At 36.9% G+C, this 20,031-nt stretch overlaps 1 protein-coding gene across 1 annotated transcript in view; it reads left to right on the forward strand.

Annotated features, from left to right (window-relative positions):
• Window positions 1-1,018: 1,018 nt before the first annotated feature.
• MOV10L1 (Mov10 RISC complex RNA helicase like 1) overlaps window positions 1,019-20,031 on the forward strand; it is a gene marked incomplete at its 5' end in the record, with an annotated part of 57,133 nt that continues 38,120 nt past the window's right edge. Inside the window, 11 exons of the mRNA XM_009582887.1 lie at window positions 1,019-1,203; window positions 8,999-9,149; window positions 9,535-9,647; window positions 10,495-10,685; window positions 12,783-12,923; window positions 13,771-14,012; window positions 14,144-14,339; window positions 16,330-16,524; window positions 17,241-17,355; window positions 18,823-19,000; window positions 19,629-19,699. Coding sequence (XP_009581182.1) covers window positions 1,019-1,203; window positions 8,999-9,149; window positions 9,535-9,647; window positions 10,495-10,685; window positions 12,783-12,923; window positions 13,771-14,012; window positions 14,144-14,339; window positions 16,330-16,524; window positions 17,241-17,355; window positions 18,823-19,000; window positions 19,629-19,699 — 1,778 coding nt within the window. The remainder of the gene's footprint in view (window positions 1,204-8,998; window positions 9,150-9,534; window positions 9,648-10,494; window positions 10,686-12,782; window positions 12,924-13,770; window positions 14,013-14,143; window positions 14,340-16,329; window positions 16,525-17,240; window positions 17,356-18,822; window positions 19,001-19,628; window positions 19,700-20,031) is intronic.

Consider the following 20,031-nt stretch of genomic DNA (forward strand, 5'->3'; position numbering starts at 1 on the left):
TTTTCTAACCTAAATGGTTCTATGATTCTATGGTTATACATACAACTTGGGGGACAAGAAGCTGGAGGGCAGTCCTGCGGAAAGAGATCTGGGGGTTTGGGTTGATTGCAAGTTGAATGTGAGTCAACAGTGTGCCCTGGTAGCAAAAAGGGCCAACCGTGTCCGGGGGTGCATCAGGCACAGCATAGCTAGCTGGTCGAGGGAGGTGGTTGTCCCACTCTGTTCTGCACTGGTGCGGCCCCACCTCAAGTACTGTGTGCAGTTTTGAGCGCCTCAATATAAGAAGGATGTCAGACTACTAGAGTGTGTCCAGAGGAGGGTGACCAAGATGGTGAAAGGCCTCAAAGGCAAGACTTAGGAGGAGTGGCTGAGGTCACTTGGTTTGTTCAGCTTGGAGAAGAGAAGGCTGAGGGGTGACCTCATGGCAGTCTACAGCTTCCTCAAGGTGGGCAGCGGGAGGGGAAGGTGCTGATCTCCTCTCTCTGGGGACCAGCGATAGGACACGAGGAAATGGAATGAAGCTGCGTCAGGGGAAGTTCAGGTTGGACATTAGGAAAAAGTTCTTCACTGGGAGGGTGGTCAGTCACTAGAACAGGCTCCCCAGGGAAGTGGTCACAGCATCTAGCCTGTCAGAGTTCAAGGAGCATATGGACGACACTCTTAGTCATACGGTTTAGTTTTAGGTAGTCCTGTAAGGAGCAGGGAGTTGGACTTGATGATCCTTATGGGTCCCTTCCAACTCGAGCTATTCTATGATTTTTTTCATGCAGCTTAAAGACTTTTTACAATGTAGTTTGTATTTAACTAGCTTTTTTAATGGGTTGAAACCATAACTTACCATAAGACTTCAAGACTTAAATGTGAAATTACTTAGTTGGCAACTGTTGGCATTTTTAGCTGAACAAGAGAATGACTTTTTGATAGAAGGCTTAGCACTTTTAGTAGCATTCATTAGTTCTTCTATAGTTCTGTAAACAAGTGGTTTGTTTTTATGTCAACACTTTTCCTCTGGATGCAGGTGATAAAGAATTAAAAACTGTACAAGGAGTAGTGACAAGATTTTGCCATGATTATGGGATGATAGATGACATGATAATCTTCACAAAGGATGCTGTTACAAAAAATACACCGCTGACTGTTGGACAAGAAGTTACTGCCACTGTTGAAGAGGATAAAACATCAGGTGGCTTGAAGGCCATCAGGGTAAGAGGTGAAGATAAATAGTAGTCTCACTTTCTCTGTAAATCCCTTGAGACTTTCTTTTGGAAGTTACTATAGTTTTAGCCTCCTGAATTCTACAAAATAGGAGAAATTGCCAGCCCTTCACCTAGTGGAGATAAGTTGTTGGTTTTTTATTATCATTTTATTCCATCTCCTTTAAAATGTTGTTCCTTTAATACTGATTTTCTGAATATAGGTCTAGATGTAGTGAATATGAAACTATTGGTTGAGATAATTGCATCAGAATTTGTTTAATCATACGTAGTTCAAATTTCTGTGTATTAACTCTTTTGAGTCAATTTTATGTTATTGTTATGTAAATGGATAAGAAAATAAAAACAGGGGCTGCAAGTTTACTCTTTTTGCACTGAAGTGAATAAGAATATAAATTTCAAAACTTCCTGTTGTAAAAAATAGGCAGCTTAATGTCGTGAAGAGTTATAAAAATGGAGATTTCAGTACCTTTCTTGCTTAACACTTCATTTGTAAATCTATTTCCAACTTGGTTATACATTGTCACAACTTTAAACTACTGTGGTTTTTTTAATCATACAGGCTCAACTCTCAAGTACCTCTGATAATCTAGCTGAGAAGCTGAGTCAAGTGACCCTTCTCCATTTAGATATTATGTAGATATGACTGACGCTTCAAAGACTGACAGCAGTCCAGAAGCAGCTGATAACTGGGCGGTACAGAACCCATCTTCCTGGCTTGTACCTGCATGGCTTAGCTGCATTATACTTTAAGTACAGCGCTAGAATAGTGTACTTCATCTACTAAACTCCCCCTGACCAAAAGCTTGAGCCAAAGCTTAAGCTGCTTGTACAGAGCAAATCACAATGTAACTAGTTTAAAAGTTAACTTGAGTTTTCTAGTAAATAGATGTTTTATAATTAAGCATCTTATCAGCTCATGCAGTCTATAAAGAATGGAATCAGCAAACGTAGTCGTTTCAGGGATCATGTTTCAGATAACAGGAAGGTAATGATTAGCCAAAGTATTCTAATGTGTCTAGTAATCTTATTAGTAAAGTTCTGATACGCAGGTTTAATAAGAGTGTAAGTTACCAAATTGAAGAATTCGTCATTACTGTGTTAAATTAGCAAATTATATAAAAACTGGGGAAAGGAGGTCAAAATCCTGCACTGATTAGTATATAGTGTTTCTGATTCCTCATACCTTTCTTCTATGCACCATCCTGATTTTGGTACTTCAGAGACGTTTTGGTCAGTGTCCAGACATAACCAGCTGTCATATGAAAGTGAGTTTGTACTATTTTGACACATTCAGTAATTCTGTGGTACCAAGTGGCATATATTAAGAGTGAATTGCAGTTCTGCTGAAACTGCTAGTATCTCTGTGGTAATGTACTGTACACTTTTCAGAACTAGTCTGTTGACCAATCCTGAAACTGTTCATACTAATGGTAAGTAAACACATACCTTTAAAAATACTTTCATCTGTCACTATGGGATTTCTCCTTATTTGTATTTCTCTTCTGTTAGACATGGCTCTTCTCTTGATGATAAACTTGAGCAGTTGAAGCTCCACTAGATTTTTCTGTGCACTCTTTTGGAAAAGAGCTTCATGGCTTTTAATTAAGGCCCTGAATATCAGCTGAGGCATTGACATGTCTATGGAAAGCAAGGTTATATGGTGTACTCTCTTCCTTGCTCCCTATCCACCTCAAAATTTGAGGATTTGACCCATGTGTTTTAATTTCCCAGGTGTGTGAAGGTCAGGCTAACTCAAACTACTGAATGCTTGGAAATCCAGGGGGTCATGTACGTGTGCAGAGGCCTCTACAATATATCTGTGTGCAGGACATGTAACTGCTGGAGCGTCATTACTGCATAAAACATCTGATTAAAATTGAGGAAAAGATGCGTATTGTGGAGGGCATGTGTTGTATGTACATTAAGCTCACATATACATCTATAACTGGAAGTATAATAAAAATTTTAACACTGCCTGTTGATGGTACTTAGGTTTTGAAGAGCTGCAGTTAAGGCCAGTAGAGTCTCTGTAAAGAATAACCAGGTACCATCATAGGCTGCTTTGTGAGTGACCACATGAGCAGTTTAGTACAATACAGTTCCATTTACTGTAATGGTCTTCCTTTGAGTATGACTGTGTGGATGAAGGAGAAGTGAAGGTTTGTCTTGAGAAAGAGTTGCCTCCTGTAAAACATATCTAGAAAATTACTTTGTTTTATTATATTTCTCACCTTTTTTGCCTTGAATTTAAAAATCTTTCTAGGATTCAAAACTCTTAACTTCATCAGCCGCTATAGCTGTTAATCTTAGGGAAGGATCTTTATCTAATTAACCTATAAATAGGAAACCAATTCAAAGATGCTGGATGCCTGCTGAAAGCCTTTTTTGTAATTGTTATTCATCAATAATAAATATGCTTTTCATCTGAACATGATAATAGTTATGAGATGTATGCCAGGCTAACAGAGAAGACAAATTTTCTGGCTGAAATAATGAATTGAACTTGATAAACTCCCTAGAGGCTGGACTTAAGCTTGAAATAAATGCAGACCTCTGAGAATTTTTTTTTCTCTCAGTTGACTTGGCAGTAACTGTACTGTATTTGATGAAATGAAGTTGACTAGAAATGTGACTTCTCAAGTAGGAGTAGACAGATAATAAAAATGCTAGAAGACTAACTTGATTTGCGTTTTACTCTGTGTAACGTTTGGGGGTTTAGATGCGTTTTCATATATTCGTGAAATCTGTAGACTACTGAGGAAATGCATTAGAGTTACTTGTATGGACTTTTTTCAAGCTCTGTTGCTGGCTTGGTAATAACTAATAATCTCATGAAAACTATTTCTGAGATGCTGGCAGCTAATAATCAAGTGGATGGTTTTTTTTTTTAATCTGGGTTTGTTAGGCATCTGGTTTTTAATACTCTATTTCAGGAAGATTTAAAATGTTGCATGCTTCCATTTTTTTCTGTTCTGTCCTTCCTTTAACTCAAAATAGCAACAAGAACAATTCCTGAAGGCTAAAGTAAAGAAGTTCTTTCATATTAAAGATTAGAACTATATAAGAGAGCAACACTAAGCAGTAAAATGAACTCTGGTAACATACAAAATTTTGAGGGGAGTTTTTCTTAGCAAATCCGTTTTAGTTTTGAAACCAATGCAGTTTCATTGATTAAATAAAGCTGAAGAAAGAATATTAGTGGGGAGGGAGTTTTATTATATGATCTAAAATGAAACGTAGAATGCAAGTGAAAGAGAAGTCTTGTTTCTAAAATACTACCAGCTGTAGTGCTATCAAAAACCTAGTGTCTTGTAAGATAACCTTATGTCTTTGTCTTTTTGGGGTTTTTTGTTTTTCTGGGGTTTTTTGTTGTTGTTTTTTTGTTTGGTTTGGGTTTGTTTTTGTTTTTTTAAGTTGAATGACTTTCTTACATGAAAACTAAGTATTGTAATTCCAGCAAGCAATTTCAGTGCAGGTTGGTAAAATAGTACTCGCACACACAGTCAAAAAAAATTAGTTTAAATCTTCTTTCTCCTTCCTTGTTTTCCATCTGACTGACATCTTTCACAATACTGTTGAAATATTGTCATCACTCCAAAATACATAAACCTGGTAACTAAGAGACTACACAAGGATCTCCAAAACAGTTAGGATATTTTAGCAGTTGTGGGATGTTTTGCTGTATGTGCTAGATAATGGCCTTTTCAGAATACTAGGGATAAACATAATGATTTATCTTGTTCCTGTTTGAGATGAGCCATAAGTCCTGCAGGCATCTCAGAAGATCTTTCCTGGCAATGTAGTTTTTGGCTGGGTGAGTAGCTTAAAGCCAAGCTTATGCCTAAAGCTGACTGGACTCTATAGAAAGTTAAAGTCGAAGGGCAGTCTTGATTCAATAAGCAAGGAGACAAAGCTCATTTCTTCAGTCTGTGCTGTAATCTGTGAGCTCTTGCAAATAAAAAGGAAAATGGTATAACTGCTCTTTTCAAAGATGTGAGGGGGACGGGGGGGAAGCATCAAAGTTACTGTTGAGCAAGAATAACCGTGACTATAATGGGCTTCCTGCATAAGGAGTCCAGGGTTCCCACTTTCGGTCCCAAGATTTTGTCTGTGTTACTGATGTAAAATATCTAATTTCAGAAGAACAGCAGTAGTCTCCCTTCTCCACAGGGTCTGTTCTAAGTACTTGGATAAAAAACTAAGCTCATTCTGTACTCGGTGATTAAACCTTGAATTACTTTCCACATAGTGGCACAAAGTTGGGATACCCTGAGAGTTTGCTCAGAACAGCCAACAGCATTTCAATCATAGTTGGTTTTTTGGGCAGAGGGAAGGAAGTCAGTCTCTTTTTAATCCCCTAGGCAGAGGAAAAAATTTAGCTTCCTGACAAGCATAATGATTAAATATTATACAAAATTATGGTTGGGCACCAATACTATCTCCTTCCAAAAAAATGAGATATTACCACTTAACTTTGTTTTTTAAGTGACCTAAAAGATAATCCTCTAATTTCAGAAATGAGTGCAAGCTCTATAACCTGAGCACTGCCAACATGCAGTTTTGGGGAGAATCTGGAAGGTGCAGTTTAAACTTCTGTGATGTCAGTGGTGTTTTTATATTATCTGCTTTACAGAAGAATGTGGTCAGCCTTGGGTGGACCTTTGCACAGTGTATTGTTTCAAGTGCCGTTTGGAGCTACTTGCCTTGTGTTTTGGAAAGATCCTAGCTCAGAAGTCTGGATTTCAGTTTGTTTGAGGTCAAGTCTAACTAAACTCTGCGCTGAACAGTTAGAGGTTCTGTTGCAGGCTCTACCAGGCTACTACCAGTGGTAGTAGGAAGGCCATTTTGAACTAGTACAAGGAACAACTTTACAGTTTTATTGGTCGAGGAAAGCTAAGTTGAGAAATATCAAAAGAAAACGTATGTTGGGAGGTTTAAGGTGTTTTCATGTGTTGAAAGCATTTCCTTAGGTCTACAAATTATTTTCAAGTATAACTTCATATGTAACTTACATTAAATGTAAATTTACTAGTCTTCTGTAGAACAGTGTAATTGCTTATTCAGATTCTATCTGTATGAAGCCATATAAATTGCTTACGAGGAAGTTTGATATTCTCAGATGTTCTTGGTGAATGTGACGATATGTCTGTCAGACTGGAGCAAAATATAGAATTTTTTTTTTTTTACAGTGAGTTTTCATGTCATTGAAAAGAATACCATGTAATAATAGTTCTTTTAATTCAATATAACAATATTGACTAAAATTAAATAGTTATATATAGTTTAACTGTAATGTTTGCAAACTCTGGAGTAGCGGTAGACATAGGCTATTATTACTATCTTAAATGTTAATATTTATGATGTTCAACAAAGTAAAACATATAGAAATTAGGATCATAGTATAGTTCAGATTGGACTAGACGTCAGGAGGTTTCTAGTCCAACCTCCTGCTCAAACTAGGGTCAGCTTGTGGTCAGATCAGGTGACTCAGGGCTTTATCCAGTCAGATCATGAAGACCTCCAAGGATGGAGAGAGACTGCACAGCCTCTCTGGGCAACTTCTTCCAATGCTCGACTCTCCTCGTGGTGAAAAAGTTTTTCACTATACCCAGCCTGAAGAGTTCTTTTTTCAACTTAGGCCCACAATGAAGGCTGTGTCTTCCTGATGACCTGCCATTAGGTAGTGGGGGGCTGCTGTTAGGTCTGCCTGAAGTTAGGCTGGACAAGCCCATCTCTTTCAACTTCCCCTTCCAGGGCAACTGCTCCAGCATCCAACCACCCTACACTGAACTTGTCCAGTTGATTGATGTCTGTCTTGTACTGTGGAGGCCAAAACTGCACACAGTATTATAGGTGTCGTCTTAAGAGTGCTGAATAAAGGGGGATAATCACTTCCCTTAACTAGCTTTTTTATGTCACAGTGTATTTTGTAAGCTTTCTGAAACAAACTGATTTAGACTAGTAATTAGTCTAGTCTAGACTAGTACACCTGTTGTTGGGGTTACCTTTCACTTGTCTAAACAGTATAGTGTTTAAAGTGAACAGTATAATGGTCACTGCTATTAGCTCCACAATGGGAATATACGCCACCAGGTACATAGAAGGTGTCCTTGTCCTAGCCAAGCATAGCACTATGTACTTTCACATGGAATTTGTTGCCAGTTCCTTTGCTAAGCAAGTCTCCATTGTAAGAGGAGCCAACTCGCAGGCTAGTTCAGGTAGCTTCCCTCACCAGTTTTTATTTTGGGATGATGCCTCGGCATCTGGAATAGGATCCATGTGATCAAGACAAAGCAGTTAATGCTCAAACTGTTTCTTTTTGTTTTGTAATGTATGTGTTCTTTGTGAAAATTGTGCCTCCAAGAAGTGCACCACAGAAAGGTAGTAATAACATTTAAGTGTAAAAGTCTTAATGTTTATGAGAAGTGTGGCTATAGGAGGACTGTTTTCCAGCTGTGCACAAATGCTGATCTGTAAGAGAAAGATAGCACTGTATAGAGTCTTTTGTCAGTGTATTACTTTTTTCACATTATACATTAAGGAAATACTTTTTATTCAGAGTTGCTAATCTTTATGTAGAAGTGAAAACACTACATCTAACTTTTTTTTTTCTTTTCTGTCCTGTTGTGGTTTTTTTTAGTTACTCCTTTATCTGTGTTATTCTAGTTTTCCACTCAGTTTCTTTATTCTGGTTGTGAATTTGTAAACACTTGGCTTTCTGAAATAAGTTGTTAATGATCTTACCTGTACACTTACACTACGGTTCATGGAAAAAGTTGTCCACGGGCATTTCGTTCACTGTATTTGTTTAATCACTGCAGAGATACCTTGTACACTTTCTTCATTCTTTCCTACATCCTTATCCTCATAAGCCTCACAAAAGAAGAGTTTGATATCTCTCTTCTGCTTTATGGCACAGTGTAATTTCTCTACATACCATCTGGAGTCAGCGGTTCTTGCTTAAAGGTAGTAAGTGCTTCTGCCCAGTGGCATTGGCATTGTTACTGGCCCCGACAGTCCTTGTAGAGAGCAAGGAAGCTCTTAAGAACAAGTGTTTGAACTGCAGAGTGGAGACTCGTGAACCAATGATGGTGGTGGCCCTTTGGGAGCAAGGAAGAGAACTCGCAGTTCTAGGAATTCTAGTAATTAAGAGCAGAGATGCTATATCCTTGCCTCAGCATAGCTGGGGGGAGGAAATGGTTTGTATACATCGATATTTTGTAGCTTGTGTTCTGCAGAGGGCTGTTTAAGCAAGTAAACTTATTTGAGGTGATGATACGGAGAGTCTGCAAGAAGTTGCTCTTTAGGGGTTTTTTTATTCAAATTATTAAAGAATGACTGAGGGGCAGTCTGAAATACATACAGTGTTTATAAACAGCATCTTGAAAACATTTTTTTTTGCTTTCTGAAATAGTGATGTTCTCGTTCCTCTTATATACAATCAGATTGCTGGGGGGGCAGTCCTCTTGTCAATATGAAGAAAAGTCTTTAAGTAAACCTAAAGCAAGGGAAGCATGAGAAAGATTTGACAAATTGACATGTAATTATAGTAGTTGTCAGTGTTGCAGCATACAGCAGACTTCTTAAAAGAGAAGTTACTTACTGTTTACCGCTCATGTTTTGTGTACAAAAACGAACATCTAGAGTGAGTATAAAATTGTCTAATATGGAGCTTGACTTCCCTAAGCAGTTGAAATTCTGATATTTATTGTAGGCATATATGTTTAACATATAATTATAAGTATCAGCTCTTTGAATGTTGGGGTTTTTTATATTAATAGGTAGATGCCATCAAGAATACGTGGGGAAACTCTACTTGTGATGCTTCTGAACTAAATATGAAAATATTAATTGGCAATATTACCTCTCTGTCTAAGGATGGTGGCTATATTAATCAGAATACTTTTTTTGCAATGGAAGACGTCTGTGAAGGTGTGTAGGGGGTTTCTAACTTGCTCTTCCTTAATTTTTTGATAAGTACAATAGAAATACCTTCTAATAAACTTGCAGTCCACATCCCAAAGAAGTTCTAATAGAGTGTATGTTGTGAAACAAACATAGGGATTTGGGTGAAAAAAGCTACCTGTTCATTCTCACTGAGCATAACTTGCATGCAGTGATGTAAGCATAAGTTGCATGTAAGCAAGTGTATTTTCCCACTAGCATCTCTTACGTAGTTTGTCATAACCTGCTGGGGGAAGAACTGCGAAGAGAAGTTTGAACTCGGTAGATCTGAATGATGCATTGTATTCTGTGTGGGAGTAATGCAAATGTCATCAGTAGCAATTAAACTTGAGAAATGTTCTGTTTTATATAGGTTTCAAACCTTGTGAAGGTGACTGGGTGCAGGCAAAATATTTTATTAACCCGACAACATGGAACAGTGAAGCAGTTGCTGTAAAGCCTTTGAGATATAAGCGAGTAGACAAGGTAAATGTTCTGCACATTGTTTTTGGCAAGAGGAATCCTGTGTGAAGTGGGGTTTTGAAGGTGGTTTTAAGTTGCTAATATTGGTAGATCTTCTATAACACATCTTTAATTAAAAGATAAAGCATATCAACTCATCCATTTATAGGATTATTTCTAAAATAACAAAGCTTCTTGAAAAAGCATATACATTTTGGTTAGAACAGGAAGAGTAATTTATTTACTGGCTATCAGTTGTTGATTTGGATGCTTACTGTTGTTTTAGTTACATTGGTTGTAATGAGGATGTGTGGATTTTCAAACTTTTTTTAAGAAGTAATGACTGTGGAATTTATTATGTTTACTTTAATTTATTCAAGTGTTTTGGCTGTTTTTAAGCCAAACCGTTGTCCCTTTTTTATTTTAATGAAAAGATTTGTTCCCTATAGGAATACATATATTAAGTTTATGGTTTATTGTATTTGCCTTAACTGTGTATATTGAATATTTGCATGTCAAGCATAGGAAAAAAATTTCTTCTCTTGTGACTGCTAGTATTGAAGTATAAATTAGAGAAGTTGGTAAGTCAAAGACAGGTATCATGATTGAGTCAAATGTACATCTTGTAGTATGCACTTAAGTGGAACCTAATGCTTATCTGAAGTACTTGTGTTTCTTTACACTTTTAAATCTAAAGACAAGCACAGTGATTCTAGGTTAGAGCTGTAAGTTTACCTCCCATGAATAACTGAAACTTAAGAATGCAGCTCTGTTAATGCTAGAAAGGCTGTTGCAGGAAAAAACTATGCAATGGTAGTATGCCTGTTAGCTTAAGCAGATAATATCAAGTAACACTGAGTAACTGTTACAGGTTCGCATTTCCAGCATCTGTGGAAGAACTGGTACAGTAGATGAGAGTATATTTTTCACTTTGGATTCATTAAGACTTCCTGATGGCTATTCACCCTCTAGACGTGACCTAGTGAACACAATTGTGGTGGAGAGCAATCAGTCATGTTATATTTGGAGAGCTCTCTGCTTGGTGCCAGTCAGCCAGGATGGGTAATACTCATTCTTTCATTCTCTTTCTGCTTAATAACAACTAGAGATGAATTATAATTATGCAGCTTAAATTTTGTTGTGTCTATTAAGCGAGAAATACTGTGAATTCGTCACTAGTTGACTAGAAGTCATCATAGATCATTGGGAAGCTCAGAGGTGATATGATTTGGCCCTTGCTTTGTCTTCCTTTGCAGAAGGTGGCAACATCTGTGCTTACTAGAGAAGCAAAACTAGTAGCAGCTGAGCTCAGGCATATTGCTAGGCAAGGAAGGAATTTTGCATGGTTTTGTTAGAAAAATGCCAAGCTTATGTTCTTACCTTGTGCTTTTTTCTAATGTATGTCCTTTCAAACTTTACTGTTTGAAAACTATTCTCAGTGAAACTGATGTAAAATGGATGTTTCTTTAATCCATTTTGCTTCAGTTGTAGTGATTCTTCAGTTACCTGTCCTAAGTGGAATAGTTTAATGATCTGAATAATAGAGATTTGTTGGGCTTGCAAATACCAAACTGAGAGGTTCTGCCGGCACTTCAGATGGCATATATGATGTGAGGAGGATCTGGACAGATTGCAGAAAAGGTTGGAAAAAGAACATGATATTCGGGGTGGAGAAGCAAAATTTTGTGAAATAATCAACTACACAAATGTAGAATGGGCAACAACTAGTCAGTAGTAGTTCTGCAGCAAAGATCCAGAGTTTGACTGGTGAGTTTAAGTGTCTGTCTTGTGAAAAATACAAATACTGCCCAAAAGTATAGAAATAGGGCTGTTACCTGTAAAATCTGTCACTCTCAGTGCTAACAAGCTCTTGGTAGGATTACCGAGTCTGATTCTGCAGGCCAAAAATAAGCTGTCGACTGATTGAAAAGTCCAAAGGAGGGCAAAAAGGACCTTCTTATCTCTCTCAAACATAGTCTTTGGGAGAACTTGCCTTGTTCGATCTCTAGGAAGTATAGCTAAGGGCAGTACATATGTCTTCAAAGGAACTATGAAGAATGGAATAAGCTGTTTTGACTGGAGATAACGGATATAATAGATGTAAATTGTACCTAGATGAAGCTTCAAGTGTTTACATGACTTTGCACAACAGTACAATTTGTTCACTTATTTTTTTCAGTTGGACCTATTTTTAATGATGGATTTTATACAGAAAATTATTACTAAAGCCAAGTTATAAAAGTAGACCTTAGGGTTGATTTCTCAGTTTTACTGTATTTCCTACCATACCAAAAAATTGAGGCAGCTTAAGCTGCAATGGGAGACATCTAGTGGGCTTTGCTAGTAAATTGATGTAGCTAATAAAGAACAGCTGCAGTCATTTTGTACTTTATTGTATTAGATAACTAAGGAATACTTAGGGTGTGTAAATATTGGTGAGATTATTAAAATATTTCCAGGTTATTTTCATGCCACTTTAACTGAATAGTTTCTTAATTGTAGACCATTTTTTATATGGTTTCTACAGGTAGCTGACACTGCAAGGTTAGAGCTCTGGTCACTGTCTCAGACAGGGAAGAGCATGTGATTTTGGTTTCATAAGCATTTTTCATCAGTAGTTCGTGTGATAATAGTTTTTGTTTTTCAGCTTTTTTAACAACTACTTCAGTTTGCTGCTTTCAGATTGTAGCAGTAAGCAGAAGCCATAACTGCTTGGTGTACATGTTAAAACACTTCCAGTCTAGTCATTTTATCTCTTAAGCTGCAGTGCTAATCAGGGCCCTTGCTAAGGAGTTACTCTTTGTTGTGTTTTGGTTCAGCTCCCAAAGAGATCCATAACAGCTTCAGTCACCATTTGATTCAGCTCTTCAGCAAAGGTTAGCTAGCTTCTTAATCATTTTAGTCTTGTATCCAAAGTTTTATGCTGGTTTATTGTGCTGCTGACAAAAGGCTTGTTTTTAATTTGCTGCTTAAATTAGTAAAGGTAATCTAATTGTCTTGGAAGTATAAGTAGCTGAGAAAAAGTGAACCCTCTCATCTGCGTCTTCCTAAATACTGAGACTATGCTTTGGTATTGTGTTTCTTAAACTTGTGCTGAATCAAAGATATTTGCTGAGTCTATTTGTGTTTCAAAATTGCTAGCTAAAATTATTTTTACAGACAATCTCACTCTAATGGAGTCAATCTGGATGAGCCTTATGAAAACTTTATGAGAGACAAAGGAGGGTTGGAAGTATCAAGAATGACTAATTTTGGAACTCTGAAGCAGGGGGAATCTAAAAGAATGATCGTTTGGATAGAGTAAGCCTTTCTGATTGTTCTAAGTTTTCTTTCTTTCCATTACTCCATAGTCTGTAAACCTGTCTTTCATACAGAAGCCTTTCATAGTTGAGCCTTGTGGTTCACGGTCTTCAAGTAACCCCCAAATACTATGGAATTAAAGAGAATTTCATATTGAATTTAATGTCTTCAGGATAGTCTTTTTTATTGAGCACCTATCTTGTAGATAGTGCTTTGAGACTCCCCAGTCCTATGTCTCTTTTCAATCCCAATAAAATCCTTTCTGGAATGAGGATTGAAGTAAATGCTTTTACTTGTAAGTGTGTTTAATTTAAACTGCAGATATGCTGTCGTCTTCAAAATCTTAGGACAAGAGGACTGTTGCATACTCATGTATTAAAAGCAGGCCAGATTTTTTTTTTTTTTTTTTAACTTGGATGCTGAAGAACTATGTTGGTGTATCCTTGAGGGTGTTCTGTTTTGGTGGTTTTCTCTTTTGTGTTTTGGGTTTTTTCACATCTGGGCATAGAGGCCTAAATGAAGTCACACCTGAATACCCTCTATTTGTTGCTATGTGCTCTTTCCTAAGAGTTAGTTACCCAATGATAAATTTTAAGTTACCATAGGTTTGTTATACACAGTATTTCTGTATGCTTCATATGGTAGCTGATATGACCTGGAAATACTAACATTTAGCAGAGGTCCTGGTCCTCATGAGTTAGAAGCAGCAGTGCAATTTCTTTCTGATAGCAGTTATGAAACACTGGTGAACTAACCTGCTACAGCCAGTTGTATTTGACTTCAGGTAGAATTAAGCTTCCCAAGAACATTAACTATGCATTTAATTATGTAATTAATTAACTTCTAGGAATAAAGGGAGTGTACCACAGTCCTTAATCAGCTGCAGATTAGCTGGATGGGTGAAAGACAAGCAATTCAGTTTTCAGATTCCTCAAAAATGTGAGAATGGTCCAGAAGCATATCCGTCATCTTTGCCAATAAATCAAGAAAACTTCTCAAAAGCTGCAATTAATTCATATAATGACAGTGGAGGAACAACATATGAGTCATTGAACAATACATCCATTATGAAGAATGGAGTCATTCCAGGTACTGTGAAATGTTAACATGAATGCTGAGTGTTAACTCCTCAGAAGACCTGTAGGTTTGTTTGAGAAGGCTTGCCTATGCTAGTGATAGCAATTTTGGTAACAGAATTTATTATAATCTGTTTACTACAGAAGGAATTAATTCTCAGAATACAAATTTATCAAGGACAAAACAAAACTTATCCATGGTGAAAGATGAAAATCTACATAACGGAGAAAATGAACAAAGAGAAGATGTGGAACAACCAATAAAGCGTGTCAATATTACTGGAGAAATTGTCATACCACCAGGTGGAAAAACATTCATAGTGATCATATGCACAGCTGTGTAAGTATTTCTTTCCATTTGTTCTGACCAATACAATGGAAACAAATCATAAAAATTGACTTAATAGTTCCCTTATTCTGGGCACAGTTCTCTTTGTGGTATAGAATAAAGTAAGCCAGTACATATTAGCAAATGATGTGGAAACCTATATTAGACCTTGAAAGCAGTTAGCATTTTAATGCTTAATTCTGATTTTTGTCGAAAGAAAATGGTAGTAGTAAATGAAGAAATATAGTGGGAGTAGATAACTTCTCTAAAAAAACACAGTAAGGTGAAGATAATGCCTATAGCTGGTTATATTCTTTTCAGGAAACCCATTGCTTGATGAGCACTAGAGCCAATGTAGGTTTCCTGGGAATTTTTGTGTTATGTCTGATGTGTTTATTCCAGTCTCGGTACCCTGATGTCATATTCATGTTGCTACATGCCTCAATTTCAAGTTTCCCTGTCCTGTGATAAATGCAGGTTATGTATGCTGAAATAAAAAAGAAGAAAAGCTTTCTTCCTTGAAGGTGTAATTTATAGAGGAAGTGGTCTGCAGATCTTAGAAAACCCTTGAAAAACAAAAATACTTTGCTGTACAAAATACTTCATGGATTTAGTTAAGAATAAAAAGTGTCTTTGTGTGAGCTCTTTCAAAATTCAAGTAGGAACTTCATGCTGGAAAGCTTACTTTCATGTATTTTTCAGTTACTTCCAGCTGTAACTCTACAAACTTTGTGTACCACAACCATTGATTCTTATGATCATAATTTAAAAGTTGGGCAGGGGAAAACAAGGTCAAATAGTTTCATTCATCAAAGTAACACTGCATTAACTTTCACACTACTTCGGTTACCATTTTAAATAGTAAGGCAAGGGGTAGAAATTTTCTTAGGAGGATGATTTAGCTGCAGTTTGAAAGATAAGCTGCAGGCATGGCCTGCCTTTGTGGAGAAAGACACGTGTAGAAATAACAATTTATATTTCACGGGAGATCTGTAAATGCCACAAAGTTTGAGAATCTTCTAATAATACAGAACAATCCACCCAAAACTCCAGGGCAGGCTGCAGCATGAAGGTAACAAGTGCTTGCTGGCCACTTAAGAGACCATGGAGACTGCAGATTTAGACCGTAAATCTGGACAGTTCAGTGTCTGCACAGAGTTCGTGTATCAGAGAAAACCAGGCTATAGTTTTAACCTGACCAGGTAGTGTTAGTTGGCATGAAGAAGTGATACTCTTGCCAAAGAGAAAATAAGCTGGAATCCTTCTGGGATGCTTTTGTTTCAGGCACATAGTAACAGTAATAGTGTTGGACCATGTAGTTAGTGCTGAGGAGAGAATTGGGCTCTGGGTAGTGCTGGGGTGAGTTCATTAAGGAATTTCAGAGCAGATGATGTGTGTTAGATCTCTTAAGTTCCTTAGAAACCAATCTGAAGAAACTTACCTCTGATCTGTTCTCCTCTGTCACTCCCCAAGCACCGCTTACACGCATAAAGTGCGTTTTTCAGAAATAAAGGATCTTTCCTACTTTCTCCACTTTATGTGTTTACAGTTAGGGTTCAGTTCTGAGTAGCCTTAAGCAAGATGGAGCAAAGCTGTTGCTGCAAACAGTGAAGGGATATGCTTCCTTCACAGGTTCCTGTGATGGAAATGTTTGGCTAATCTTTTTCAGTAACAGTAATTCCAAGATGTTCCTTGTGACAGAAGTATTAATTCTGTACCAAGTATGTTGAGGGGAGGGATTTTGCTCTTTACCCAAGCTTTTGATGAAATTGGGGTTTTGAGATTTTTAGTCTTGTCTTTTTTTTTTTTTTAAATTTAATTATTTATGATACCTGGATTGAACTCGGGGTGGGGAGTAAGTGTGAGGAATTACCCTAAGTTAGCAGGTCTCATATGTTAGTGAAATGAGAATCTACAATTTTATTTTAAAAAATACTTATGGCTGAGGAAAATTAAGTGTGAACATGATGGTTTTAAGAACATAACTTCTGCTTACTTGAAGAAATCCTGGGTACAGTAAAGAACTCCTGTTGCTTGGTTTTTCTGATTTTACTGTTGGACGCTATATTGAAGCCACTGTAACAAATGACGAAGAATTACTAATAGCACCTGTGGAACCATTTTCTCCAAGAAAGCCTAAAATTATTCCAGAACCTCAGCCAAGGAAGACAACAGTGGTTGCCCCTAAATACAGAAGGTACTGTGAATTAGAGAAAAAATAACACTACCTAATACTGCTCTATTTGGTATTGCTATATCTGTTCTGTAATGCTGACAAAGAAAATGGGAAACTGGGAAAGTCTGTACATGTTTATATATGTATGTTGTAAACAAGATAATTGTGGACATTACTGATAGAAGAGGTTTTTTTGGTAATGAACTGCTTGATTTCTTTGTAGATTTGTCAAACAGGACCTCTTTTTACTATATAATGTGGTAAACAAGATAAACACTGTTGGATAGTAATCTACAAGTAACAACTCTGTTATTAAGAAAAAAGATGGAAAATTGGAAATAGTTTTCTGAGTTAGCTTTTTAACTCCTTAAGCAACTTTGACATCTATATCTGATAAATGTTTCCCATCTTTCATTCGGAACTTTTCCTTTTGCAAATAAGCTTCCATTATATGAAGTATTTTCTTAGTTATAAAAATATCCCTAAACTGCAAACAGATGTTTTCAAATGTGTGTCATCATGCAGACACACGATGTTTTCAAATAATCTGTAACTGGAACGCTTATCTTTCTTCCTAGTATAGCAAACTTCTCAATTGTCACCTTGAAGGAATCATTTGTTCTATCATGCGTGTGTGTTTTGGTTTTATACCCTTGAGATGTGGCATGTTAATTAGCTGTTTTTGACATATATAATTTGAGAAAGCTAAATTGGTATGTCATACACTTTTGTTTTAGAAATCACAGAAAGCAGTTGCCAAGCTTTCTCCCGCATTATACCGTACCGGATGAGTTAAGAAAATGTGTGGAGCAGAAATTAGACATATTGACCTTTCAGCCTCTCCTAGCAGAGGTATGCAAGTGTAGGTTTATATAAGAAAACATATTTTATGTAAGAGTGTGTGTGTTCAAGCTGGCCTTGATTTAGCAAAAATGTGTAGCCCTTAGTGTAATAGAAGATGATGTAATACTGTTACCGAGTAGACTTAAGACTTTAGTATCCCGTAACTTCCGTGGGTTTCAGTATGTCACAGAATCCAAGCTTACAAGAGCACAAAAAGATAAATGTGAAAAACTGAAAAGGGAGTAGAAGTATACAGGGCGGGGACAGATATTACAGAAGCTGAACAAAGATTCCTCTTCACTCTCACTTTTTAGGCATCATTGGAAATGGGTTTTTGGGGTGTCAGAACAGTAGACCAGCAGTTGTTTCATAGCAAATGAAAGCAGAAATTCTTAAGTTATTGCAATGACAGAGGATTCTTTTCTGGTTTTTCAAAACTTTTTTTTTTAAAAAAATCCTCAAATTTAATTTACTATGGCTTGTTCAAATTCTTCCCGCAAGTATAGCGATTTCAGAATACGTACCAAAAAAAAAAAAACCAAAAACCCCTAAGTCTAACAAGACTATGACAGTGATTCCTTCTCCAAAACTTTGTCCTGATTTCTGGTAGAACATCGCTGCAACTCACTTCTGGTTTTTTTTCCCCAAGCTTTTTAAGGACTTGTAAACTGGGGCTGATACTTAATTTTTAAAAAATGTAAAAGGCTATGTTGTCTGCTTTTTGAACAGCTCACACAAAACGTGAGTTCACAGCATTAAGATAGCAGGTTAGTGATCCTCTCTCAAAAAGAAGATAAAACTCTGTAGTGTTTGAAATAATTTTATACTGAAAGCCTGCCATTAATGGTAACTTTTTTAACCACATTCTTAAGTTCTGTCTGGTACTGGTGACTGTTTTAAGTCTGCTCCAGAAAGCACTGCTCATTTGCCGTGTATTTGAGTGAGAAGATACCAAATAAAAGCATTCTGTGCTATCAGTCATTGTTTAGATACAGCTTTGTACTGTTGGAGAATACCTCTTCAGTAAGATGCATTAAGCTCTGAGGGAGAAAGTTCGGGTTCTTTCAGCTGGACATAAGTTGTGTAATCATCAGCCAGGGCCAAGACTGACATGACTCTATCTCTTCACCCATCTTTGCCCAGTGTACTTAGATTTTATGCTTTCTGGGATTGCTGAGCATAGAATTCAGTTTGTAGACTGCCCCTGAATTCAGATGTTGAAACTGCCCTTGTAGTAGGGAGAGACTCAGTTAACACTTCAACTGACTGGCTGTTGTATCTGAGCTCCAAGGACTATACTGATTCTGCTTTGACTACTGGGGGAGGTTAAAATATTAGCTAGTGTATAGATACATGTATTTAGGTGCAGTTGCTGCGCAGTCTGTCTTAAGAGGTGTTTTATATAATGTTAAGAAGAGTGGGTTCAATATCTTAGTGTAGACGTTACAGCAATAATGTATACTGTTTGTTTTTCAGCATCTTAATCTAGATAATTATAAAGCAAACTTTTCTACTCTCTTGTGGCTTGAAGAGATCCATGCAGAAATGGAGATAAAAGACTTTAACATGAGTGGGGTTACTTTGAAAAGGAATGGGAACTTTTTAGTGTTGGAAGTGCCAGGAGTGGAAGAGGGCAGACCTCACCTAATTACAGGTAGTAATTAATGTGAGTTAAAGCCAAATAGCATGTTGATCAATATTTTCACTGCAATACAAACTCCATTGCTTATTCATTTTTTTTAAAGAGGTCTTTTACATATTTGAACACAAAGTTATTAATCTAGGCTACTAGAGAGGTGAAGTGCACTGTTAGTGTGAGTCTTACAGTGGCTGCTGTCTGAAGCAGCATTGCATGTGTCTGTTCTTATGTATGTTCCCATATTTTAGGATTTTTCATGTACAAAAATTGGTGAGGCAAAAGCAAAAGTGAACTGTACAATGTAGTAATAACTTAAAAGACAATAGGTGTATCAAAAGCAAAAGCTGGGAAAGGAGTTAAAATTTAATTCAGAATCTTAATTAATATAATATACAAGATCCTGTTTTCAGGAGGTGTTGTCTGATGGCATCAATATTAGGTGCCTCTTGAAATGTAATATACAACTGCATATGGCATTTCAGAACAGGTACTCACGGATGCAGCAACTTTGCTGAAGTTAGTTAACATTTAGCATCCTGCAAATTCCTAGTTTAACCGTGCAAAAGAGGAAGAAATTAAGTGCGGCGAGAATTGTACTATTCCTTGTAACAGTATGTTGCCTTTTGACTTTGTTTGCAATTAGGTGATAAGGTGATACTGAAAAGTCAGGTCTACTCTGAGCATATAATAGAGTACGTTGCCTATATTACTGAGGTAAGCAAGGTGTATCTCCTGTTTAAAATACTGTGGCCCACAGGTTTCAAAGGGGAAGCTGGCAATTCGTGGAGTTACAGACTAGTTTAACCTGACTTTTGGGAAGCTAGATTTATTTTATCTACATTCCGAGTGGTGATTTTGTATTTTTACTGTATTTTTTTAAGACTTTATGTTAATAGTTTCCCTATTCTTTCTAGCTTATAATCTTTAGCTGCTCTGAAAGCCCTCATAACATAAAGTAAATATGCAATATGTTGATATCGGGTAAATCTAGGTGTTCTTTTTGGAGGTGATGGGGGGGTTCAATGTTTTCAGAGATGCTTCTTTGT

Source organism: Fulmarus glacialis, unplaced genomic scaffold, assembly GCF_000690835.1.
Source record: "Fulmarus glacialis isolate BGI_N327 unplaced genomic scaffold, ASM69083v1 scaffold15908, whole genome shotgun sequence".
NCBI classification, from domain to species: Eukaryota; Metazoa; Chordata; class Aves; order Procellariiformes; family Procellariidae; genus Fulmarus; species Fulmarus glacialis.